This window comes from Heterodontus francisci, chromosome 34, assembly GCF_036365525.1.
Source record: "Heterodontus francisci isolate sHetFra1 chromosome 34, sHetFra1.hap1, whole genome shotgun sequence".
In the NCBI taxonomy this organism is placed as follows: Eukaryota; Metazoa; Chordata; class Chondrichthyes; order Heterodontiformes; family Heterodontidae; genus Heterodontus; species Heterodontus francisci.
The window spans coordinates 31318697-31339629 of NC_090404.1; the positions used below are offsets into that span (position 1 = coordinate 31318697).

The window sequence follows — 20933 nt, forward strand, 5'->3', positions numbered from 1 at the left end:
TTCGGCTGTGGATTTCTTTAATTTGGAAAGTTTAAAGTGATATGTTAGGCGATCTGTGGAGGGACAGTGCTGAATTGACAGTGCATTTTTTCCACCGCAATCAGAATCATATTTTGATTGGGGGCTTTGCCTTGAGCAGTGGATTGTAACACCAGGGAACTTGTCATATTTTAGTCCCTCAAGTTTCTCCAGTTGGTTTTCTCGATTGCTATCAATATCCTTAATTTCCTCACTCTTTTTAGCCCCTAGGTTACTGCCTATTTCTGGTATGGAACTTGTATCTTCTACTGTGAAGACCGACACAAAATATTTGTTCAATGCCTCTGCCATTTCCTAATTCCCCATGATGATTTCTCCTGTCTTTGCCAAGTGCTGGAAAATGGGATTAGAATAGGTAGGTGCTTGATGGCCAGCATAGACACGATGGGTCAAAGGGCCTGTTTCTGTGCTGTATGACGCTATGCCTCTAAAGGACCAATGTTTACTTTAGCTACTGTCTTCCTTTTTATGTACTTATAAAAGCTTTTACAATCTGTTTTTATATTGCTGGCTAGTTTCTCATTTTATCTTTTCCTTTATCAACTTTTTGGTGGCCCTTTGCTGGTTTCTAAAACACTCCTAATCCTCAGACTTGATACTATTTTTTGCAATATTGTAAGCCTCTTCTTTTAGTCTAATACTCTCCTTAACTTCCTGAGTGAGCCACGGATGAGTCTTTCTGAACGAGTTTTTGTTTTTGAACGGAATGTACTTTTTGTTGAATCCTTTGAATTGTTTCTTTAAATGTTTACCACTGTTCATTTACCGCCATACCTTCCAGTCTATTTACCCAATTAACCTTAGCCACTTCTCCCCCATACCTTCGGAATTGGCTTTGTTTGAGTTTAAGATTCTTATTTGTGATTGAAATGTCACTTTCAAACTTAACATGAAATTCAATGGTATTATGATCACTGTTTCCCAATGGAACTTTTACCATGACATTGCTTATCAACCCTACTTTGTTACACAATACGAGATTTAAGACAGCTTTATCCCCAGTAGTTTCTACAACATGTTGCTCCAAGAAACTGTCACGAAAGCATTAAAAAAAATCATAATCCACACCACTGCTGCCAATTTGATTGTCCCAGTCTATATGCAGATTAACGTCCCCCCACAATTAATACATTACCTTTTTTACATGCTTCAATAATTTCCCATTTAATGTTCTGTCCAATAATATAACTACTGTGAGGGGGTCTGCAAACTTCTCCCACCAGTGTTTTCTGACACCTGCTATTCCTAATTTACACCCAAACTGATTCTACTTCATGATCTTCTGAGGCCAGATCCCTTCTTAGTAAAGGATGGCATAAGGACATTAATATCAGGGCTACTCCTCCTCCTTTGCCATTCTGCCTGTCTGTCTGTAATATTGTGTACCCTGGAATATTAATTTCCCAACCTTGATCTCCTTGCAACCATGTCTCGGTAATAGCAATTAGATATAGATCATTTACCTCTATTCGTGCCACTAGCTCATCTATCATATTACAGATACTTCATGCATTCAGATAAAGGAATAAAAGGAAAATATTACAGATGCAGATAAAGGAATATCAGTTTCATTTCTTTTTACCTCTATTCCCTGCAATTAACTTATTTGCCAATGTACAACTTTTGTTTAAACTCTGTCCCATTATCTGAAAGAATTGCAGAGCTGCATTGACACCCATTGAAGCTTTTCAAAATACCCTCTTAGGTCTTGACATTGAAGCTTTATTAAAAGACAAGTGTTAATACAAAGCTATCCTTGCAGGCCAACAGAGTTGGAATAGTAGCCAAAGTGGAGAAACTAAACATGCCGTGTGAAAGATGTGGACTTCTTTACCCAGCAAGAAGCTGTCCTGTGCACATAATAACCCTGGACTCAAATTGTGGTAGCGGTGGGATTTGAACCCATGCCTCAGAGACTGGAACCTTAATCCAGCACCTTAGTTCACTCAGCCACACAACCATCCCTTTGACGATAAAACAATTGATTGCTGATTAAAAGGTGCTTTCCTTCAGAATTATCTTGTAAATCAAGGCCTTTGCTTTGGAAGATGGAAGTGAGACGAATTTCCAAGCACAATTCATTCAAACTGCAGGCTGAGTGGTTGCATTGTTAAATTGGTAATCCAGGAATACCGAATAAAACGACTTTGTCGAAGACATTTAAACATAGAAATAAAAGCAAAATTCTGTGCATGCTGGAAATCTGAAATTAAAAACAGTAATTGCTGGAAATAATCAGCCAAAAAGCTTGACATTGAGGCTTTATGGAAAGACGTGTGTAAATACAAAACTATCTTTGCAGGCTGACAGAGTTTGCGAGCACAAGCTGTGGCTTCAAATACTGGCACAGTAGCTAAGATAGTAAAAGCGCAGAAGCTGTGTGGAAGATGTGGACCTCTTGATCCAACTAGAAGCTGCCCAGCATTCTAGGATCACTGTGCCCAAAACATGCTGGACAAGCAGTGGGATTGAATCCACACCTCGACAGGTACCGGAATTTTAATCCACTGTCTTAGACCACTCAACCACACTACCAGATTCCAGGCTATTAAGCTGTTGCTTGCTGATTAAAAGGTGCTTTTCTGCAGAATTTTCCTGTGAATCGAGGTCTTTGCTTTGGAAGACGGAAATTAGACGAATTTCCAAGCACAATTCATTCAAACTGCAGGCTGAGTGGTTGCATTGTTGAGTTGGTATTCCAGGGATCCCAGATAAATCGACTTTGTCAAAGCCATTTAAACATAGAAATAAAAGCAAAATTCTGTACATGCTGGAAATCTGAAATTAAAACAGTATCTGCTGGAAATGCTCAGCATTTGTGGAGAAAGCGTTCTGGTGAAAGGTCAAAGACCTAAAACATTAACACCTAGCTTGCATGTTAAGATTTGCTGGTTCATTTGGTTAGAGTATGGCGCTAATAATGCCAATGTCGTGGGTTCAATCCCCATACAGAGCAATGCTTTAACCAGAGGTGCAGTAAGTGCCTCATTTTGATATATGCTAATACAAGATTGGACTTTTTAATAAAAGCAAAATACTGCAGATGCTGGAAAGTGCTGGAAATACTCAGCAGGTTTGGCAGCATCTGTGGAGAAAGCAGATTTAAGGTTTCAGGTCAGTGATAATGTTGCCTTCATTGTTTAAGTCTTGTCCAGACCAAAATTAAGGCATTTTTTCACCTTCAAAATGGGAACTGCTTAGAGAGTGTCTGTAAATGAAGAAGAAATGTAGTCAGGTCAGGGAAGATCTGTAAATGGGGAGAAATGGAGACTGGTCGGGGAGTATCTCTAAAGCAGGAAAAATTGAGAAAGGTCAGGGAGTGTCTGTAAATAGGAAGCAATGGCGACGGTTTCGGGAGAGTCTGTAAATGATGCAGCTATGGAGTCGTGTCATGGATCATCTATGAGGTAAAGAGATTTGGTGATAGATTAGGGCTCATCCATAAAGAAAGTGTCAAGAATCAGACTTACCTTTTTAACACATCAGGCTAAAAGTCAATGTAATGAATATATAGAGACAGCAGTGTTATATTAGTATCTTCAACAGATCACCTCAGGTCAGGTTGGAAAACACTGATGCTAGTTTGAATAACCTTTTCCTCAAAGAGACACAACTCCCCCAGTCCCCCTCAATCAGGGCCCCATTACTGGAAACCATGTCATTTAATCTCAGACACACACAAAAATACTGGAAATACTCAGCAGGTCTGGCAGTATCTGTGGTGAGAGAAACAGAGTTAACATTTCAGGCTGCTGACTTTTCAGCAGAAATGGCAAAGTTTCGGAATGTATTAGGTTTTTTTTAAAATGGCCTCACAAGCCACTCAGTTGTCAAGGGCAATTTGGGGACGAGCCATAAATGCTCGTCTTACCAGTGATGCACACATCCCTCCCAGGAAAGAATAAAGTAAAAAAAAGCAGGCCAAAGATAGAAAGGAAAGAGAGAGCAGGCATAAATGGGTCGTTTTCAGGTTGGCAAGCTGTAACTAGTGGAGTGTTACAGGGATCAGTGCTGGGGTCTCAACTATTTACAATCTATACCAATAACTTGGATGAAGGGACAGAATGTATGGTCGCTAAATTTGCATATGATGCAAAAGAGGAGAATAAGTTTTAGAACATAGAACATTACAGCGCAGTACAGGCCCTTCAGCCCTCGATGTTGCGCCGAACTGTGAAACCATCTGACCTACACTATTCCATTTTCATCCATATGTCTATCCAATGACCACTTAAATGCCCTTCAAGTTGGCGAGTCTACTACTGTTGCAGAGGACATGAGGAGTCTGCAAAGGGATACAGATGGATTAAGTGAGAGGACAAAGATTTGGCAGATGCAATGTGGGAAAGTGTGAACTTGTTCATTTTGGCTCGAAAAACAGTATGTTATTTAATTGGAGAGAGATTGCAGAACTCGAACTGCAGAGGGATTTGGGTGTCCCAGTACATGAAACACCAAAAGTTAGTATACAAGTACAGTAAGTGATTAAGAAGGCAAATGCAATGCTGTAATTTATTACAAAGGGAATGGAATATAAAAAATGTTTTGCTACAGTTGTACAGGGCATTGGTGAGACCAAATCGAGAGTATTCTGTACGGTTTTGGTCTCCTTACTTAAAGGATAGAATTACATTGGAAGCAGTGCAGAGAAGGTTTATTCGACCGATTCCTGGGATGAAAGGGTTATCTTTTGAGGAAAGGTTGGACAGGTTGGGAGTGTATTCATTGGAATTTAGAAGGATGAGAGTTGATCTCATTGAAACATACAAGATCCTGAGGGGACGTGACAGGGTGGATGTTGAAAGGAGGTTTCCCCTTCTAGGGAAGGCTAAAACTGGGGAACAGTTTAAAATTAAAGGCTCTCCCATTTAAGACAGAGTTGAGGAGATTTTTTTTTTCTGAGAGTCGTGAGTGTGTGGAACTCTCTTCCCCAGACAGCAGTGGAGGTAGGGTCATTGAATGCTTTTAAGGCAGAGGTAAACAGAGTCTTGACAAACAAGGGAGTCAAAGGATATCGGGGGTAGGCAGGAAAGTGGAGTTGACTCCACAAACAGATCATGATCTTGCAGAATGGCGGAGCAGGCTCGAGGGTCTGAATAGCCTACTCCAGCTCTTAGATCATGTGTTCATATGTTCATACATAGGTCAGACTGAGAGCAAGGTAGAGAATTAAAATGAGAAGAAACAGGAAGCACAGGGCCATGCTTGCGGACTGAAGGTAGTTGTTCCACAAAGCGGTCACGCAGTCTGTATTTAGCCTCCTCAGTGTAGAGGAGATTACAATTATCTACCACTGTGTAGTATGAGGGCACCTGGTGATAAAACTGTCTGCTCAAGAAAGTTCTCAAAGAGAACATGCCCTCTTCTAATTGTTTCTGTGGTATTTTAAGATGAAACTATAATATAACATTTTGATATCTTAAAAATATACAATCACCCCATCACAGAATATAACCCCAGTTTTTCACATGGTAGACAGGGGCACGCAACATGATACTAACAGGAACAAATAGATTCACCACTTGTGCATTACCTACAGTAGCATCAGACCAGGAATCAGACACTGTTATCAGACCTGGAGTCATCCAATTGCCCCAGGAGGAGGATTTTTATTCCAGTGTTTGATCTGGGTGAATGGCACAGCAGCTCGAAGGGCCAAATGGCCTCCTCCAGCTCCTATTTCTTATGTTCATTAAACCTCAGTCTGGTTCCTCTCAAGCTGCTGAGTGAGTGAATTAAATTTTTCTTGACAAATCACCAAGATACAAGTCTACAATTCATGCCCGAAACATCATTTATTGGTTACAAATCACAATTTAGTTAAATCTGAGTAGACACATTATGGACATGCATAAAATGTACCATCTACAAGATGCACTGCAGCAACACACCAAGGTTCCTTAGACAGCACCTTCCAAACCCACAACCCCTACCATCTAGAAGGACAAAGGCAGCAAATGCATGAGAACACCACCACCTGCAAGTTCCCCTCCAAGTCATACACCATCCTGACTTGGAACTATATCGCCATTCCTTCACTGTTGTGGGTCAAAATTCTGGAACTCCCTTCCTAACAGCACTGTGGGTGTGCCTACCCCAAATGGACTGCAGTGGTTCAAGAAGGCAGCTCACCACCACCTTCTCAAGGGCAATTCGGGATGGGCAATAAATGCTGGCCTGGCCAGCGATGCCCACATCCTCTGAATGAATAAAAAAAAACATATAATTGTAATCAGAGTTATCCAGCCGTTCAACACTAATAGGGAGAGTATTTCACTAAAACAAGTAACAAATACAGGGGGTGAGAGTGGCCAAAGATCAAAAGGTCTGAAAATTAGTGGCTGAAGACAAAAAAGTCTGAATTTTTTTTCTGACAATGAATCATGTAATTATATTACTATTAATGAAGCAAACTAGTTGAGTAATGGTAATTTTGTACAATTTTGCATATGTAATGAATAAAATTGCACTGTACTCAGAATACGATTTCATGAGACTTACCTGACAGCTGATAATTGGTTTTACAGAGCTTCATGTTCTCAATGTCCTGCTTCTGCCTATTTATAGATTTTTCATGTGAAAGGTGTTCTGTGAAGATGAGTCAACATCAATGGAAAGCAACATTTAGAAGCAGACTAGACTGCACATTCTGGCACCTTGGTGAGTGATGTGCAAAAATCAGTAGGTATATAAATTAATAAAAACTAAACATTTAACAGACGTTGACAATCCAGAAACTTGACGATATGTGGGGTCATTTTTCTTACTTTGTGCTGAGATAATCACCTGAACGTAGCAGAAAGCAAAACCAGGTGCACAACAGTCTTTTCCAGATAATCTTAAGCAATGTCAAACCACACATTGAAGAAAGATGGTCAGAGTTATACTCCTTGCCTTGCATCACTATGGTGCAAAAGACAGCTTCACACAGACTCCAGGTTTACAGTGTGACTGGGGCAGTAGACAGTGAAAATGGAGATGAACAATGAATGGAATTCAGCCATACACCTGAGCAAACCGATAAGTGGAAATTCCAGATCACTTCAGTTGCTCCAAAGCACAGGACATATTAAGTTTATACAGTTCATGCTCACTGCAGGATATTCACATTCAGTAACCAGTTTGTGCAGAGTTTTCAGAAATTATTTCAGACACGCACTGCTGTGTAAATGGAAGCAAGTTTCAAATTCCTACTGACAGACCAATGTTTTTGCTGCAGACCAGCGACTTGCCAGCTACTGATCCTGCACCATTAATTTTAAACCATGTCAAATGAGCTGTGTCAGTTCTCAGGTGGTCTCTGCTAAGATATCCCATGAAGGCAAAAACAAACATTGGGAATTGGTCTGTGTCTTCACACACCTCCTTTTTGGCCATTTACAGAACACTAACACAGAAGTTGTGGAGGAGTATGCAGATCCACCCACTTACTATCCTGCTTCAAGTTCATTTCCACCAACTATAAAAAATAAACACAAATTACAACAAACAAAAATCAGAACTGACCGTTGCAACTTTTTTCAAAGCTGGTCAAGTTCGGAAAGGGAGAACCCAATGGTGGATTTCCAAAATCCCAATGTTGGAAATCTGCTGTTTCATGGACATTTCTCAGCCCTGAGTTACTGGTGAACTCGCTGGTGTGTCAGAAGGTTGGATGAAGTAGTGAATCCCTTCCCACACTCAGAGCAGGTGAATGGTCTCTCCCCATTGTGAACCCGCTGGTGTTTCAGCAGGCTGGATGAAGTAGTGAATCTCTTATCACACTCTGAGCAGGTGAACTGCCTCCCCCCAGTGTGAACTCGCTGGTGTTTCAGCAGGTTGGACGAAGTAGTGAATCTCTTGGCACACTCTGAGCAGGTGAATGGCCTCTCCCCAGTGTGAGCTCGCTGGTGTGTCACAAGATGGGATGGAGTAGTGAATCCCTTCCCACACTCTGAGCAGGTGAACGGCCTCTCCCCAGTGTGAATTCGCTGGTGTGTCAGCAGGTTGGATGACCGAGTGAATCCCTTCCCACACTCTGAGCAGGTAAACGGCCTCTCTCCACTGTGAGTGCGCTGGTGTGTCAGCCGGTTGAATGGACTAGTGAATCCTTTCCCACACACGAAGCAGGTGAACGGCTTCTCCCCAGTGTGAACTCGCTGGTGTTTCAGCAGGTTGAATGACCGAGTGAATCTCTTCCCACACTCTGTGCAGATGAATGGACTCTCCCCATTATGAACTCGCTGGTGTGTCAAAAGACTGGATGACTGAGTGAATCCCTTCCCACACTCTGAGCAGATGAACGGCCTCTCCCCAGTGTGAGATCGCTGGTGTTTCAGCAGGTTGGATGAAGTAGTGAATCGCCTAACATGTTCTGAACAGGTGAATGGCCTCTCCCCAGTGTGAATTCGCTCGTGTTTCATCAGGTGCGATGACTGAGTGAATCCTTTCCCACACACAGAGCACGAGAATGGCCTCTCCCCAGTGTGAGTGCGGTGGTGTACAGTGAGTTCAGATGACCGTTTGAACCCAGCCCTGCAATAAGAACACCTGAACGGTCTCTCGTCAGTGTGAACACGTTGATGGGACATCAGTTCAGTAGAACCTTTATAGCAATTCCCACAATCTAGGCATTTAAACGGTTTCTCCCCAGTGTGAACTCGCTGGTGTTTCAGCAGGTAGGATGACTGAGTGAATCCCTTCCCACACTTGGAGCAGATGAATGGCCTCTCCAGGGTGTGACTGCATGGATGGGTTTCCAGCTCAAATGGATAATTCAATCCCTTTCCACAATTCCCATATTTACATGGTTTCTTCCCAGTGTGACTGCACTTGTGTTTCGACAGGCCCGATGATCGGCTGAAACCTTTTCCACACACAGAACACGTGTACAGTTTCTCCCCACTGTGATCGCTGCTTTTTCCTTCCATGTTCAAAATCCGGTGATATTCGAGTTACGATAAATTGGGCGACTCCTTCCGATCACGATCAAATGTTTGCTTTGCATATCGCGGCTGCAATTCCTCCTCATCTAAAAGCCTGTGAAATTGATTTAAAACAGAAAAAAACAGTATATGAGAGAACCCACAAAAACACAAAGGCAGGTTGTGAAACGGAGCTGAATGAATCTGGTAATTTATGGGGCCATCACTAGGAAAAAGTGACCATGAAAGCTGCTGGATTGATGTACAACCCCAACTGGTTCATTAATGTCCTTCAGGGAAAGGAACCTGCCACCCAGTCTGGACCTACACAAGACTCTGCCTTGTATGGGAGGAAGGAGGGAGAGAAAAAAAAAGAGGGAGGAAGGGAGGAGAGGAAGGTGATTTTATGTATGTACAACTGGATCAGAACTTTGACAGAACCTCCTAAACCCTCAACTTCCATCATCTGGAAGGACCAGGGTAGCAGGTGTATGTGAACACCATCACCTCCAAGTCACACATCATCCTGACTTGTTTGACATCCAGGACTGGATGAACAGAAATTTCCTCCAATTAAAGATTGGGAAGTCTGAAGCCATTGTCTTCAGTTCGTGCTACAAACTTCACTCCCTAGGCACCAACTTTATCCTTCTCACTGGCAACTGTCTGAGGCTAAACCGGACCTTGGTATCATATTTAACCCCGAGATGAGCGCCATTACTCAGACCTCCTATTTCCACCTCAGTAACATGGCCAGACTTCACCACTGCCTCAGCTCATCTGCCTCTGAAACTTACATCCATGTATTTGTTACCTCTCAACTTGACTATTCTAACACACTCCTGGCCGACCTCCCACATTCTACCCTCTGTAAACTTGAGATCATCCAAAACTCTGCTGCCTGTGTCCTTACTCGAACCCAGTCCTGTTCACCCATCACCACTGTGCTCACTGACCTACACAAGCTCCCAATTAAGCAGCACCTCAATTTTAAAATCCTCATCCTTGTTTTCAAATCCCTCCATGCCCTCACCATCTCCTCCAGCCCTACAACCCACCGAGAGATCAGGGCTCATCTAATTCTGGCATCTTGAACATCCCTGATTTTCATTGCTCCACCACTGGTGGCCGTGACTTCAGCTGCCAAGGACATAATCTTTGGAAATCCCTCCCTAATCCTCTCCACCTCACCTTCCATGATTCAGACACTTCTTCAAACCCTGATCAAGCTTTTGGTCATCTGCCCTAATATCTCCTTATGTGACTCAGTGTCAAATGTTACTTTATAACATTCCTGTGAAACACCTTGGAACATTTTACGACATTAAAAGTGCTATATAAATACAAGTTAATGTTAACTTGGACATTTATCACCATTCCTTCAACATCACTGGGTGAAAATCCTGTAATTCCTTCCCTAACACCATTGTGGGAGCACCTTCACCACACAGACTGCAGCGGTTCGAGAAGAAGGCCCACCATCACCTTCTCAATGGGCAACTGGGGATTGGCAATATATGCTGGTCTGGCTAGTGGCGCCCATATCCCAGGAATGAAGGGAAAAAAATCAGTATATGTAAAATGGTTCAAAAGCCTCTCCAGAAATACTTGTTACTAATACAGTACTTTTTTTTTACACTGAGTGCCTGGTGTCCGTTTATCAATCTCATCTCCTGGAATCTACCTCCCTTGACAGTCTCACATTGGAAATTGCTGGGCTTGACTGGACTCAAAAGTACTCAGGATTAAATCCAGCAGCTGCTCCTCCATCAGGGCGGCACAGAGGCGCAGTGGTTAGCACCGCAGCCTCACAGCTCCAGGGACCCAGGTTCGATTCTGGGTACTGCCTGTGTGGAGTTTGCAAGTTCTCCCTGTGTCTGCGTGGGTTTTCCCCAGGTGCTCCGGTTTCCTCCCACAGCCAAAGATTTGCAGGTGATAGGTAAATTGGCCATTGTAAATTGCCCCTGGTGTAGGTAGGTGATAGGGAATAAGGGATTACTGTAGGGTTAGTATAAATGGGTGGTTGTTGGTCGGCACAGACTCGGTGGGCCGAAGGGCCTGTTTCAGTGCTGTATCTCTAAATAAAATAAATAAAAATAAATCTCCACTCCAGATCAAACTGATACAACAACAAAAAACTACACAGGTGAGGGACCGACTTCCACATCCAACACCCACCCTGATACAAACCGGCTCTTAATTAATCCGAAATAAAAACAAGAAATGCTCAGCAGGTCAGGCAGCATCTGTGAAGAGACAGAGTAAACATTTCAGACACATCGAGCCACCGGAGCCTGCAGCCTGGAGAAGGAGGAAGAATGAGGAGAGGCAATATCGTCCCAACACTCACAGCAACCGACATTACCGGGATAGGGAGACAGAGTTTAGAAACACGACTCCAGTAAAAGATCCCAGGAGGAAAAGGAGGAGCAGTGTGTGATACAACTCACAAAGGCCTGTCCGCCGCCATGAGTCGTAGTGCGCATGCTCCAAAATTGTTCGGCATTGCGCATGCACCGAACGCTGTCTCTCGCACAGCGCCTGCGCACTGGACTCCCGTGCAGTGAATAGGGAGCTTTCTTTAGCGTCTAAAAGGTTGTGTTGAAGCCCCGCCATTGAACGTCCCAATACAAGCGCTAGAAGAGAGCGGCAACTGCGAGTCGTCGGGAATGGTGAGTCAACGGGCGCCGGAGAGAGCGGGGAAGAGAAGCAGTGATTGAGCAGGGACCTGAATGCGACCATTGAAACGGTTTGGATTTAATACGTGTTTCGTGTCAAATTTAGCTGTTTTATTCCATTTTAGTTTTCTGAGTGTGAAACATAAACTGCCCGTCCATTTTCCGACTTGTAAATGGCAGACTATACTGCCCAGAATGCACCGCGCGGATAAATACGGCCGATCTCGATCCCAAGAACCGCAACGCGCAGGCGTCAGAAGGCTCCGCCTCACGGAGCCCGTTGTCTGCGCGGACCATGCGCGGTGGGGTTCCCGGAAGCTGATCGCAGCCTCAGCAACACCGAGTTTCAGCGGCTCGGGCTCCGAAACAGATCCGTCGGACGTGCGGCGAGAGCCCCGGGGGGTCGCATTAAAGTGATGGTGCAGTGCCTCCTCTATCCGAGCCGCCGCTTCCCAGTTTCTTCTCCCGTTTCCACCGAGTCAGGAAGCCTGTGAGTTGATTGGCTGGTAAGTTTTGGAACTTTGTTTCCCTTTCTCCAAAATTAGGAAGTTTGTCCAAGGAGCTGGAAATTAAACATTCCAGTTTTCATCAGAATAAGGGGCAGCTTCCCGAGATTTAACTGACACCAATAGAAGGGAAGTGAGTAGCCGGTGAGCCGTCTTTTATTTTTAAGTATTGAGGTTTATTAGTAGTAGCAAGTTTATTATCTAATAGTTAGAGGAATTACAGGGCTGCTCCAACCTCTGCAGTGAACATCCTGTGCGAAAGAAAACATAGAACATTTACAGCACAGAAGGAGGCTATTCAGCCCATTGTGTCAGTGCCAGCTGAATCCAGTTTAATCCCACTTTCCAATTGTGATGACCTCAAAGATTGTCAATGTGAAAAATATGGGCTATGAATCCCCAGACCACTTTAATAAATTACACACTATTTCACAGTTTAAGTCTTTTGTCATAATTAAACTAAAATAAATCCCCAGATAACTGAATAGCACGTTGATTGTAATTTGTGGTGTCGGCTATTATACAAAGATTTTTTTTTTCTTATTCAACACTTGACTATCTCACACCACACTGATACATTACACAGTCCTTTTTAATGACAAAGGCCTTTGCAGTTACAAGTCCCAAATTCCTGCCAATGGTGGGGCTGCTCCGACCTCTGGAGTGTACATCCTGTGTAATGTGCCAACTCCAGATAACCTTTTGTGTTGGAAGTATCATTGGGGGAGGTGGTGACATCGGGGTAATGTCACTGGAACATGGGTTCGAATCCCACCACGGCAGATGGTGACATTTAAATTCAATTAATAAATCTGCAATTAAAAAGCCACCTGGTTCATGAGATGGGAAATCTGCTGTCCTTACCTGGTCTGGCCTACATGTGACTCCAGATCCACAGCAATGTGGCTGACTCTGAAATGCCCTCTGAAATGGCCGAGCGAGCCTCTCAGTTGTCAAGGGCAGTTTGGGATGGGCAATAAATACTGGCCGAGCCAGCAACACCCACATCACATGGATGAAGATCAAAAAAGTTGCAGCAGCTCGAGCTCCGGTTTTCAGAGCATGAACTGCAGCTGGTGTCACTGCGGTGCATCCATGAGATGAGAGCTTTGTGGACAGCACGTTTATAGATATGGTCACCCTGCAGCTTAAGAGTATGCAGGGAGAGAGGCAATGGGTGGCCAACTGACAATCAAGAAGAAACAGGCAGGGAATGCAGGAGAACCCTGAGTGCATCTCACTCTCCAACCAGTATTCAGTTCTAAATACTGATGAAAGTGATGGTTCATCTAAGGAGTGCAGCCAGAGTCAAGGCCATGGCAGCACAGTTGGATCAGCTTCACAGAGGGTCACAAAGCTGACTGAATGAGCAATCGTGATAGGAGATTTGATAGGGGAATACACAGGCGTTTCTGCAGCCGCAGACGTGAATCCAGGCTGGTGTGTGGCCTCCCTCAGGACAATGTACAGCAGGGTGCATGTACAGTCATCCTGGGCCAGGAAGCAGGAGGAGAGAATGTTGTGAATTTCTATCCTGGACTGACAGTGATGGTTTTTGTAAACTCCTTTTACAGGGGCTTAGAAGCAGGGGATATGCAGATGGGGAATCTCGAGCCAAACATCACATCAGGATCTGACAGAGTCACTCGATACATCAGGACCTGAATATCATCGGCCTTTGAATGTGGAAGGAGAAAGGTTTGTCTGTTCTGTCTGTGGGAAAAGATTTCAGGGATCAGTGAGAGTGGAAAAGCACTGAGATACACAAAGCCCTGGTTAGACCACACCTGGAGTATTGTGTTCAGTTCTGGGCACCACACCTTCGGAAGGATATAATGGCCTTGGAGGGAGTGCAGTGTAGATTTACCTGAATGATACCTGGAATCCAAGGGTTAAATTACGAGGAGAGATTACTCAAGTGAATCATAGAGTCATTACAGCACAGAAGGAGGACATTGATCTTTTTGATTCCATCCCACTCTCTGTAGAACAATCCAGTCAGTCCCATTCCCCCACTCTATCCCCGTAGTCCTGCAGGTTTATTTCCCTCAAGTGTCCATCCAATTTCCTTTTGTAATCATTGACTGTCTCCACTTCCACCACCCTCGTAGGCAGTGAGTTCCAGGTCATTACCACTCACTGTGTAAAAAAACTGCTTCCTCACATCCCTCCTGTATCTCAAAACCTGAATCTGTGTCCACTAATCCTTGTATCATCAGCTAATGGGAACAGCTTTTCTTGGTCTGCCTTATCTAAACCTGTCATCATTTTCAACACCTCTATCAGATCTCCCCTCAATCTCCTTTGCTCCAAGGAGAACAACACCAGCTCCTCCAACCTAACCTTGTAGTTAAATTCTCTCATCTCGGGAACCATTCTGATAAATCTCTGCACCCTCTCAAGGACCTTCACATCCTTCCGAAAGTGTGGTGACCAGAACTGGATGCAATACTCTAGTTGTGGCCTAACCAGAGCTTTATAAATGTTCAGCATCACTTCCTTCCTTTTGTGTTCAATACCTCTATTTATGAGGCCCAAGATCCCATTTGCTTTGCCAACTGTTCCCTCAATACATCCTTCCACTTTCAGTGATCTCTGCACATGAACCCTCAGGTCCTTTTATCCCTGCAAACTCTTTAGAACTGTACCATTAAGTGGATGTTGCCTCTCCCTATTCCTTCTGCCAGAATGAATCACCTCACTGTGAGGGTTGTAGTCCCTGGAATTCAGAAGATTAAGGGGTTATTTGATCAAAGTTTTCAAGATATTAATTGAAACTGATAGGGTAGAGAGAGAGAAACTCTTCTCCATCACCTGCAGTACTCGGCAGCATCGTCTAAAACATAGAGCCAGAATTTTCATTAATCCACCCCTGGGCCCAGTGAACCTGAGCATTAATCCACCCAGGCTGAATGTACACAGAATTACAGCCCAGAAACAGGCCGTTCAGCCCCACTAGTCTGTGCTGCTGTTTATAATCCACATGAGCCTCCTCCCAATCTGATTACCTCGTCCCACCCTGCCCCCATATCCCTCAATTCCCTTCTCCCTCATTAACTCCCTCATCTCCTTAAACACATCATTGCTCTCAGCTTCAACCACTCCACGTGGCAGTGAGTTCCACATTCTCACCACTCTCTGAGCAGAGAAATTCCTCCTAAGTTCTCTATTTGACCTGTTAATGTCTGTATTATATTGCTGCCCCCTTGTTCTGACTGACTGATAATTTTAAAGACCTCTATCAGATCTCCTCCTAGTCTTCTCTTTTCCAGAGAAAGGAGCCCCAGCCTGCTCAATCTTGCTGGATAGTAACATCCTCTCTGGTGACATCTTTGTAAATCTATTCTGCACTTTCTTCAGTCTTCAATATCCTTTTTTAATATGGAGACCAGAACTGCTCACAGTCCTTCTAAGTGAGGTTCTCTATAAATTTAACATTCCCTCCCTGCTGTTACATTGTATTCCTCTAGAAAAGAAACATCAGCTCTTTCTTTGCTCTCTTATCGACTTGTGTTGCTCCTTTTAGTGATTTATGTGACTCTGTTCCCAGATCTCTTTGCTCCTCTGCTCCATTTAAGTTCTTACATTCTAACCAATAACTGACCTCCTTATTCCTCCTCCCACAATGAACCAGTTCATATTTCACTATGTTGAATTTCATTTCCCATTTATCTGTCCAGTCTGCCAGCCTGTTTATGTCTTCCTGGATTTCAATGCACTCCTCCTCATTATTAGTTCTATCATCCAGTTTGGTGTCAACTACAAGTTCTGAAAACATCCCTCTAATTCCTGAGTCCAAATGTGGGTGAAGAACAGAATTCCCAGTGTACTTCACACTATAGTTGATGTCCCGGGCACTCGGGTTTCTGTATAATTTATTGAATAATTTTCTCCATTGTCTCTCTGGCCCTGATCTCAATGGGATGACACAAAATCATCCATTCAATATTTGGAGTTTTCAGTGGAGGATTCATTACCCAGGACTCCCGTGATGAGGGTCAGTCCCTGATCAATGACCACAGGGGCCCAGTGCATTGGCTTGGGATCGAACAGTGCACTGAGCATGTCCAGCATAGGTAATGGAGATGGACTGAGATGGACCAGGTGGATCGGGAGGCGAGAGGAGATTGTGGATACAAGGGAGGAATTGGAGCCGTGGGTGGGCTCGGAGGCTTCATATACACCTGGGGTAGGCCAAGAGGCCCTGTGTTTACCTCGTGGTGACAGGCCCGGGGGAGAGGGGTCACTGGCCGCCATCTTGGACCGGGCGGGGTCAGGGTGCAAGCACAGCCATCTTGGTGAGGGCACAGAGAGTGGACAGGACCTCCGAGACTCTGTTCCCAACTGGGTCCAAGTGCTCAGGAGATGGGGCATCCTGGACAATAGGGTTTTAAGCAGCTTCACCCACTCTCAGGCTGCATGTGATGTTTGCGGCCCAGAAGAGTCCATGGGCGACGTATATATTCAGTGTGAGAGGTTACAGCCCCTGTACAGTTACCTGTAGGGGCGGCTCCTCAACTTAGAGTCCTGGATATTTACAGCACGGAAGGAGGCCTTTTAGCCCATCATGTCCGCACTGGCTGACCAGTAGCCATCCAGCCTAATTCCGCCATCCAGCTCTTGGTCAATAGTGTTATGATACTGTAGTTTTTTTTCTGGGAAGAATGCAGTGTGCCTTTAAGGCTGGAAAAGGAGTAGTACTGCTTTAAGGCAACAAATTCCAGAGACTGAGTCAAAGAATGTATTCTCGTTGCCCCGGGATGCAGCCACTCAGACTGAGGATCAAGAGATACATTGTTACCAATTGACATTTGAAACTAGTTGAAAAACTGGCTTTTGAGACACCGTTAACAGAGACAGACACAGATTATCATCCAGCATATACTGAAGGAAAAGAGAGCTCTCTCTTGGTTTATTTAAACCCTAGTTATTATACTCCAGGAATTCTGATGTCAAGCCAGATTAATTTCTTAAAAGAAAATAACCAATTCCTTTAACTACTGAACTGTAACTGTTGAAATTCATTGCTGGAAAAAAAAAGCATCAATTCAGCTGCTTAATTAGACTGTTCTACTGTTGAAGAACCTTTTTGTTCCCCATCAGACGGCTGTGAGGACTTCAAGCAACCTTGGAATATTCCACATTGGAAGATTTCACTTCAGCAGGAGCGTAAATATGCAAGACACTAATTTTTCTATTTTAAATGTTGTTTATATCTTAGTAGTGTTTAAGAATTTCGTTTTTCTAATTAAACAGTTAATTTGATGATCTAAAGAACATAAGAACTAGGAGCAGGAATAGGCAATTCAGCCCCTAGAGCCTGCTCCGCTATTAAATACGATCATGGTTGGTCTCATCTTGGCCTCAACTCCACTTTCCTGCCCATTCCCCATATCCCTTCAATCCATTTCTAATTAAAAATCTGTCTATCTCCTCCTTAAATTTACCCAATGTCACGGCATCCACCGCACTCTGGGGTCGTGAATTCCACAGATTCACGAACCTTTGAGAGAAGTAATTTCTGGTTTGGTTAGCCTTATTCAGGGGTTAATAGATGGTACCATTTGGCTGGATCTTTCTTTAATTTGGAATGTTTAAAATGATATGTTGGGCGATCTGTGAGGGACAGGACTGAATCAACAGTGCATTTCTCCCACTATCAAAATTGTATATTTTGATTGGGGAGCTTTGACTTGAGCGGTCAGTCGTAACAATACCATTGTCGGTTAGGGCACTTCAGGTGCATGTCCAAGTACTTTTTAATTGTTGTGAGGGTTTCTGCCTCTACCACCCTCCCAGGCAGTGAGTTACAGATCCCCACCACCCTCTGTCTGAAAACATTTCCCCTCAAATCCTTTTTAAATTTCCTACCTCTTACCCTAAATCTATGCCCCTGGTTATGGACCCCTCAGCCAAGGGGAATAGGGCTTTCCTAACCACTCTATTTAGACCCATCATCATTTTCTACACTGCAATTCGGTCTCCCCTCAGCCTCCTCTGTTCCAAAGAAAATAACCCTCACCTATCCAATATTTCCTCAGAATTAAAATTCTCCAATCCAGACAACATCCTTGTAAATCTCCTCTGTACCCTCTCCAATAAAACCACATCTTTCCTACAGTGCGGTGACCAGAACTGCACACAGTCCTCCAGCTGTGTCCTGACCAGTGTTTTATACAGTTTCCTGGACCTGCTCTTGGGCCTGGTTAAAACACCACCCACACCCACTAGCCCTTTCACTGACTTCCTCTTCCCAGTCCCCCCAATGCCCTCCTCTCCCTAACCTCATCCACCCCAAACCCACCCAGGTTTGTATCTGTCTTGTATATTTAAACACTCACTTATATATTTAAACACTCAGTTCTCACCTTCTCCATCTCTCTCTCCCTCTCGCTCAGGCTGAGAAACAATGTGCAGGTCCAGGATGTACAGGGACCATGTTGGGAGTGGGGGTGTGACTCTGGCTGCTGCCCTGTCTTCCGTGGTCTTGTCCATGCCGGGGTGGCCTTCTGTAACCGGTGGACACCTCAGGATACAGAGTGTCTCGTGGACACTGGGAGCAATGTTTTGTTTTAGTTGGGAAGGTTCCCTTTGCTTCTGTTACAATTTGTTGCTTATTTTGGCTTCTTTTAGTTTGAAGGGACCACATGTTTGGGGGAAACAAGCGAGGAAAGAATGTTCCATAGAAACTAGAACTGTCTGTTCTGAATTTCTATCCTGGACTGACAGTGCTGACTTTTGTAAACTCCTTTTACAGGGTATTAGAAGGGGAGGATTTACTGACGGGAAATTCAAACCAAACATCACATCAAGATCTGACAGAAACACTCGATTCATCAGGACCTGAATATCATTGGCCTTTGAATGTGGAAGGAGAAATGTTTGTCTGTTCTGTCTGTGGGAAAAGATTTCAAACATCAGTGTGACTGGAAAAGCACCGAGACACACACACACCCGAGTGAGAGTGTTCCAGTGACTGACTGTGGAAAGAGTTTTAACCAGTTACACAGCCTGAAAAAAACATCACACCATTCACAGCGGGGAGAAACTGTACACATGTTCTGTGTGTGGACGAGGCGTCAACTGATCATCCAACCTGGAGAGACACAAGGACACCCTCACCATGGAGAAACCATGGAAATGTGGGGACTGTGGGAAGGGATTCGGTTCCCCATCAAAGCTGGATATTCATTAACGCAGTCACACTGGGGAGAGCCCGTTCAGCTTCTCCGTGTGTGGGAAGGGATTCACTCAGTTATCACACCTGCTGACACACCAGTTTGTTCCCTTTGATGAGAGACCTTTCAAATGTTCCAGTTGTGAGAAGAGCTTTAAAAGCAAAAGTTATCTGCTGACACAGCAGAGAGTTCACACTGGGGAGAGGCCGTTCACCTGCTCTGTGTGTGGGAAGGGATTCACAGTGGGAAGGGCGGCGCAGTGGTTAGCACCGCAGCCTCACAGCTCCAGTGACCCGGGTTCAATTCTGGGTACTGCCTGTGTGGAGTTTGCGAGTTCTCCCTGTGTCTGCATGGGCTTTCTCCGGGTGCTCCGGTTTCCTCCCACAGCCAAAAGACTTGCAGGTTGGTAGGTAAATTGGCCATTATAAATTGCCCCTAGTATAGGTAGGTGGTAGGGGAATATAGGGACAGGTGAGGATGTGGTAGGAATATGGGATTAGTGTAGGATTAGTATAAATGGGTTGTTAATGGTCGGCACAGACTCGGTGGGCCGAAGGGCCTGTTTCAGTGCTGTATCTCTAAATCTAAAAATCACTCAATTATCCCACTTGCTGACACAGCAGAGAGTTCACACTGGGGAGAGGCCGTTCACCTGCTCTGTGTGTGGGAAGGGATTCACTCAGTTATCCCACTTGCTGACACAGCAGAGAGTTCACAAGTGACTGCAGGGATTGGATTCTGTTGTTATTGCTGTTGTTAATCACATCCAGGACTGAACCATGTTTATTCTGACAGTGGAGTTTATTTCAGTTGATCATCCCTGTAACTGGGCTGGAATTTAATATTCTGGATTTATGCCAAATAAATCAGCTTTATATCAAACACACGGGGTAATTTTACTGGAGCTGTCAGAGTGGGAAATGTGGCGGGTGCAGTGACTTAATTCGGCGGGAGGTGAAATTTTGCTTTCCCGAAGGCGGGTTCAAATTTCGGGATGGTGTGGTTTTTGTCCCACTTCATCCCGTAGCGGGTTCCACTTTTAAAATATCTGCATGTCCTGAATACTCATTATCTTCGAATCAATTGGAATGAAGTTCTACCCTCCAGATGAAGTCAGCGGTACACGGGAATCTCGTGGCACCCGGTTCATGTTTCTTTAAAGGTGGATTTGTGCACCAGTCAGCTTTGTGCCCTTGTGTCTGACATTAGCAGTTTTCTTTCTGGAACTCTCAGGCATAAGGAAGGGCAACAGTCGAAGGAATGTTCGGCGGAAGGCTCGGGACCAGCAAGGATGAATCGGGAGTGAGGGGGGCAGAGTTCAAAGGGTGTAGTTCAGGTTCATGGAGGTACAGAGGAGGGGAGATGTAAGAGAGGACAGAGGGTGGGGTTCGGGTTGAGGGAGGTGGGGAGGGATGTAAGGGAGGGGCCTAACATCCTGGGTGTGGTGGTGGGGGTAACAGTCAGTGAAGGTGAGGTGAATGAGGGGGCTATGTTCGGGTCACTACTGTCCACATTGGGGTCCTGTGGGTTGAAGTCAGGCTACTGGCTGGTGGAGGGAACGGTCACAGTCATGGGGCAGTTCAATTCGATAGGAGGGCAGGTCCAGTGTCATGTTCAGGTATTGAAGGT

General features: G+C 44.5%; 1 protein-coding gene and 1 long non-coding RNA gene across 6 annotated transcripts; one reads left to right on the plus strand and one right to left on the minus strand.

Annotated features, from left to right (window-relative positions):
* Positions 1-1817: 1817 nt before the first annotated feature.
* Positions 1818-11421, minus strand: LOC137349250 (zinc finger protein 16-like). Of its 4 annotated transcripts, XR_010969303.1 has the most exons (3): positions 11293-11413; positions 6541-9057; positions 1818-2759 (listed from the first exon to the last, which is right to left on the minus strand). XR_010969303.1 is itself a non-coding variant. In XM_068014752.1 (2 exons), exon 2 carries the CDS (start codon positions 8946-8948, stop codon positions 7659-7661), a length of 1290 nt encoding a protein of 429 aa, XP_067870853.1. In that variant the 5' UTR covers positions 8949-9057; positions 11393-11421; the 3' UTR covers positions 5152-7658. The 4 variants fall into 4 exon arrangements, 3 of the variants coding, with proteins under 3 accessions (XP_067870853.1, XP_067870852.1, XP_067870851.1); XM_068014752.1 differs by lacking the exon at positions 1818-2759 and having other exon boundaries at positions 5152-9057; positions 11393-11421; XM_068014751.1 differs by lacking the exon at positions 1818-2759 and having other exon boundaries at positions 5152-9057; positions 11308-11413.
* A 483-nt stretch (positions 11422-11904) lies between these two features.
* LOC137349304 (uncharacterized) lies at positions 11905-20186 on the plus strand. Of its 2 annotated transcripts, none has more exons than XR_010969312.1 (4): positions 11905-12126; positions 13701-13824; positions 17230-17303; positions 18884-20186. It is a non-coding gene; the product is annotated as an uncharacterized lncRNA (long non-coding RNA). The 2 variants fall into 2 exon arrangements; XR_010969311.1 differs by having other exon boundaries at positions 17230-17295.
* The last annotated feature ends 747 nt before the right edge of the window (positions 20187-20933 follow it).

Coding starts and splice junctions, on each gene's coding strand:
- LOC137349250 (XM_068014752.1), bottom strand. CDS start 8,948: ATGGAAGGAAAAAGCAGCGATCACAGTGGGGAGAAACTGTACACGTGT.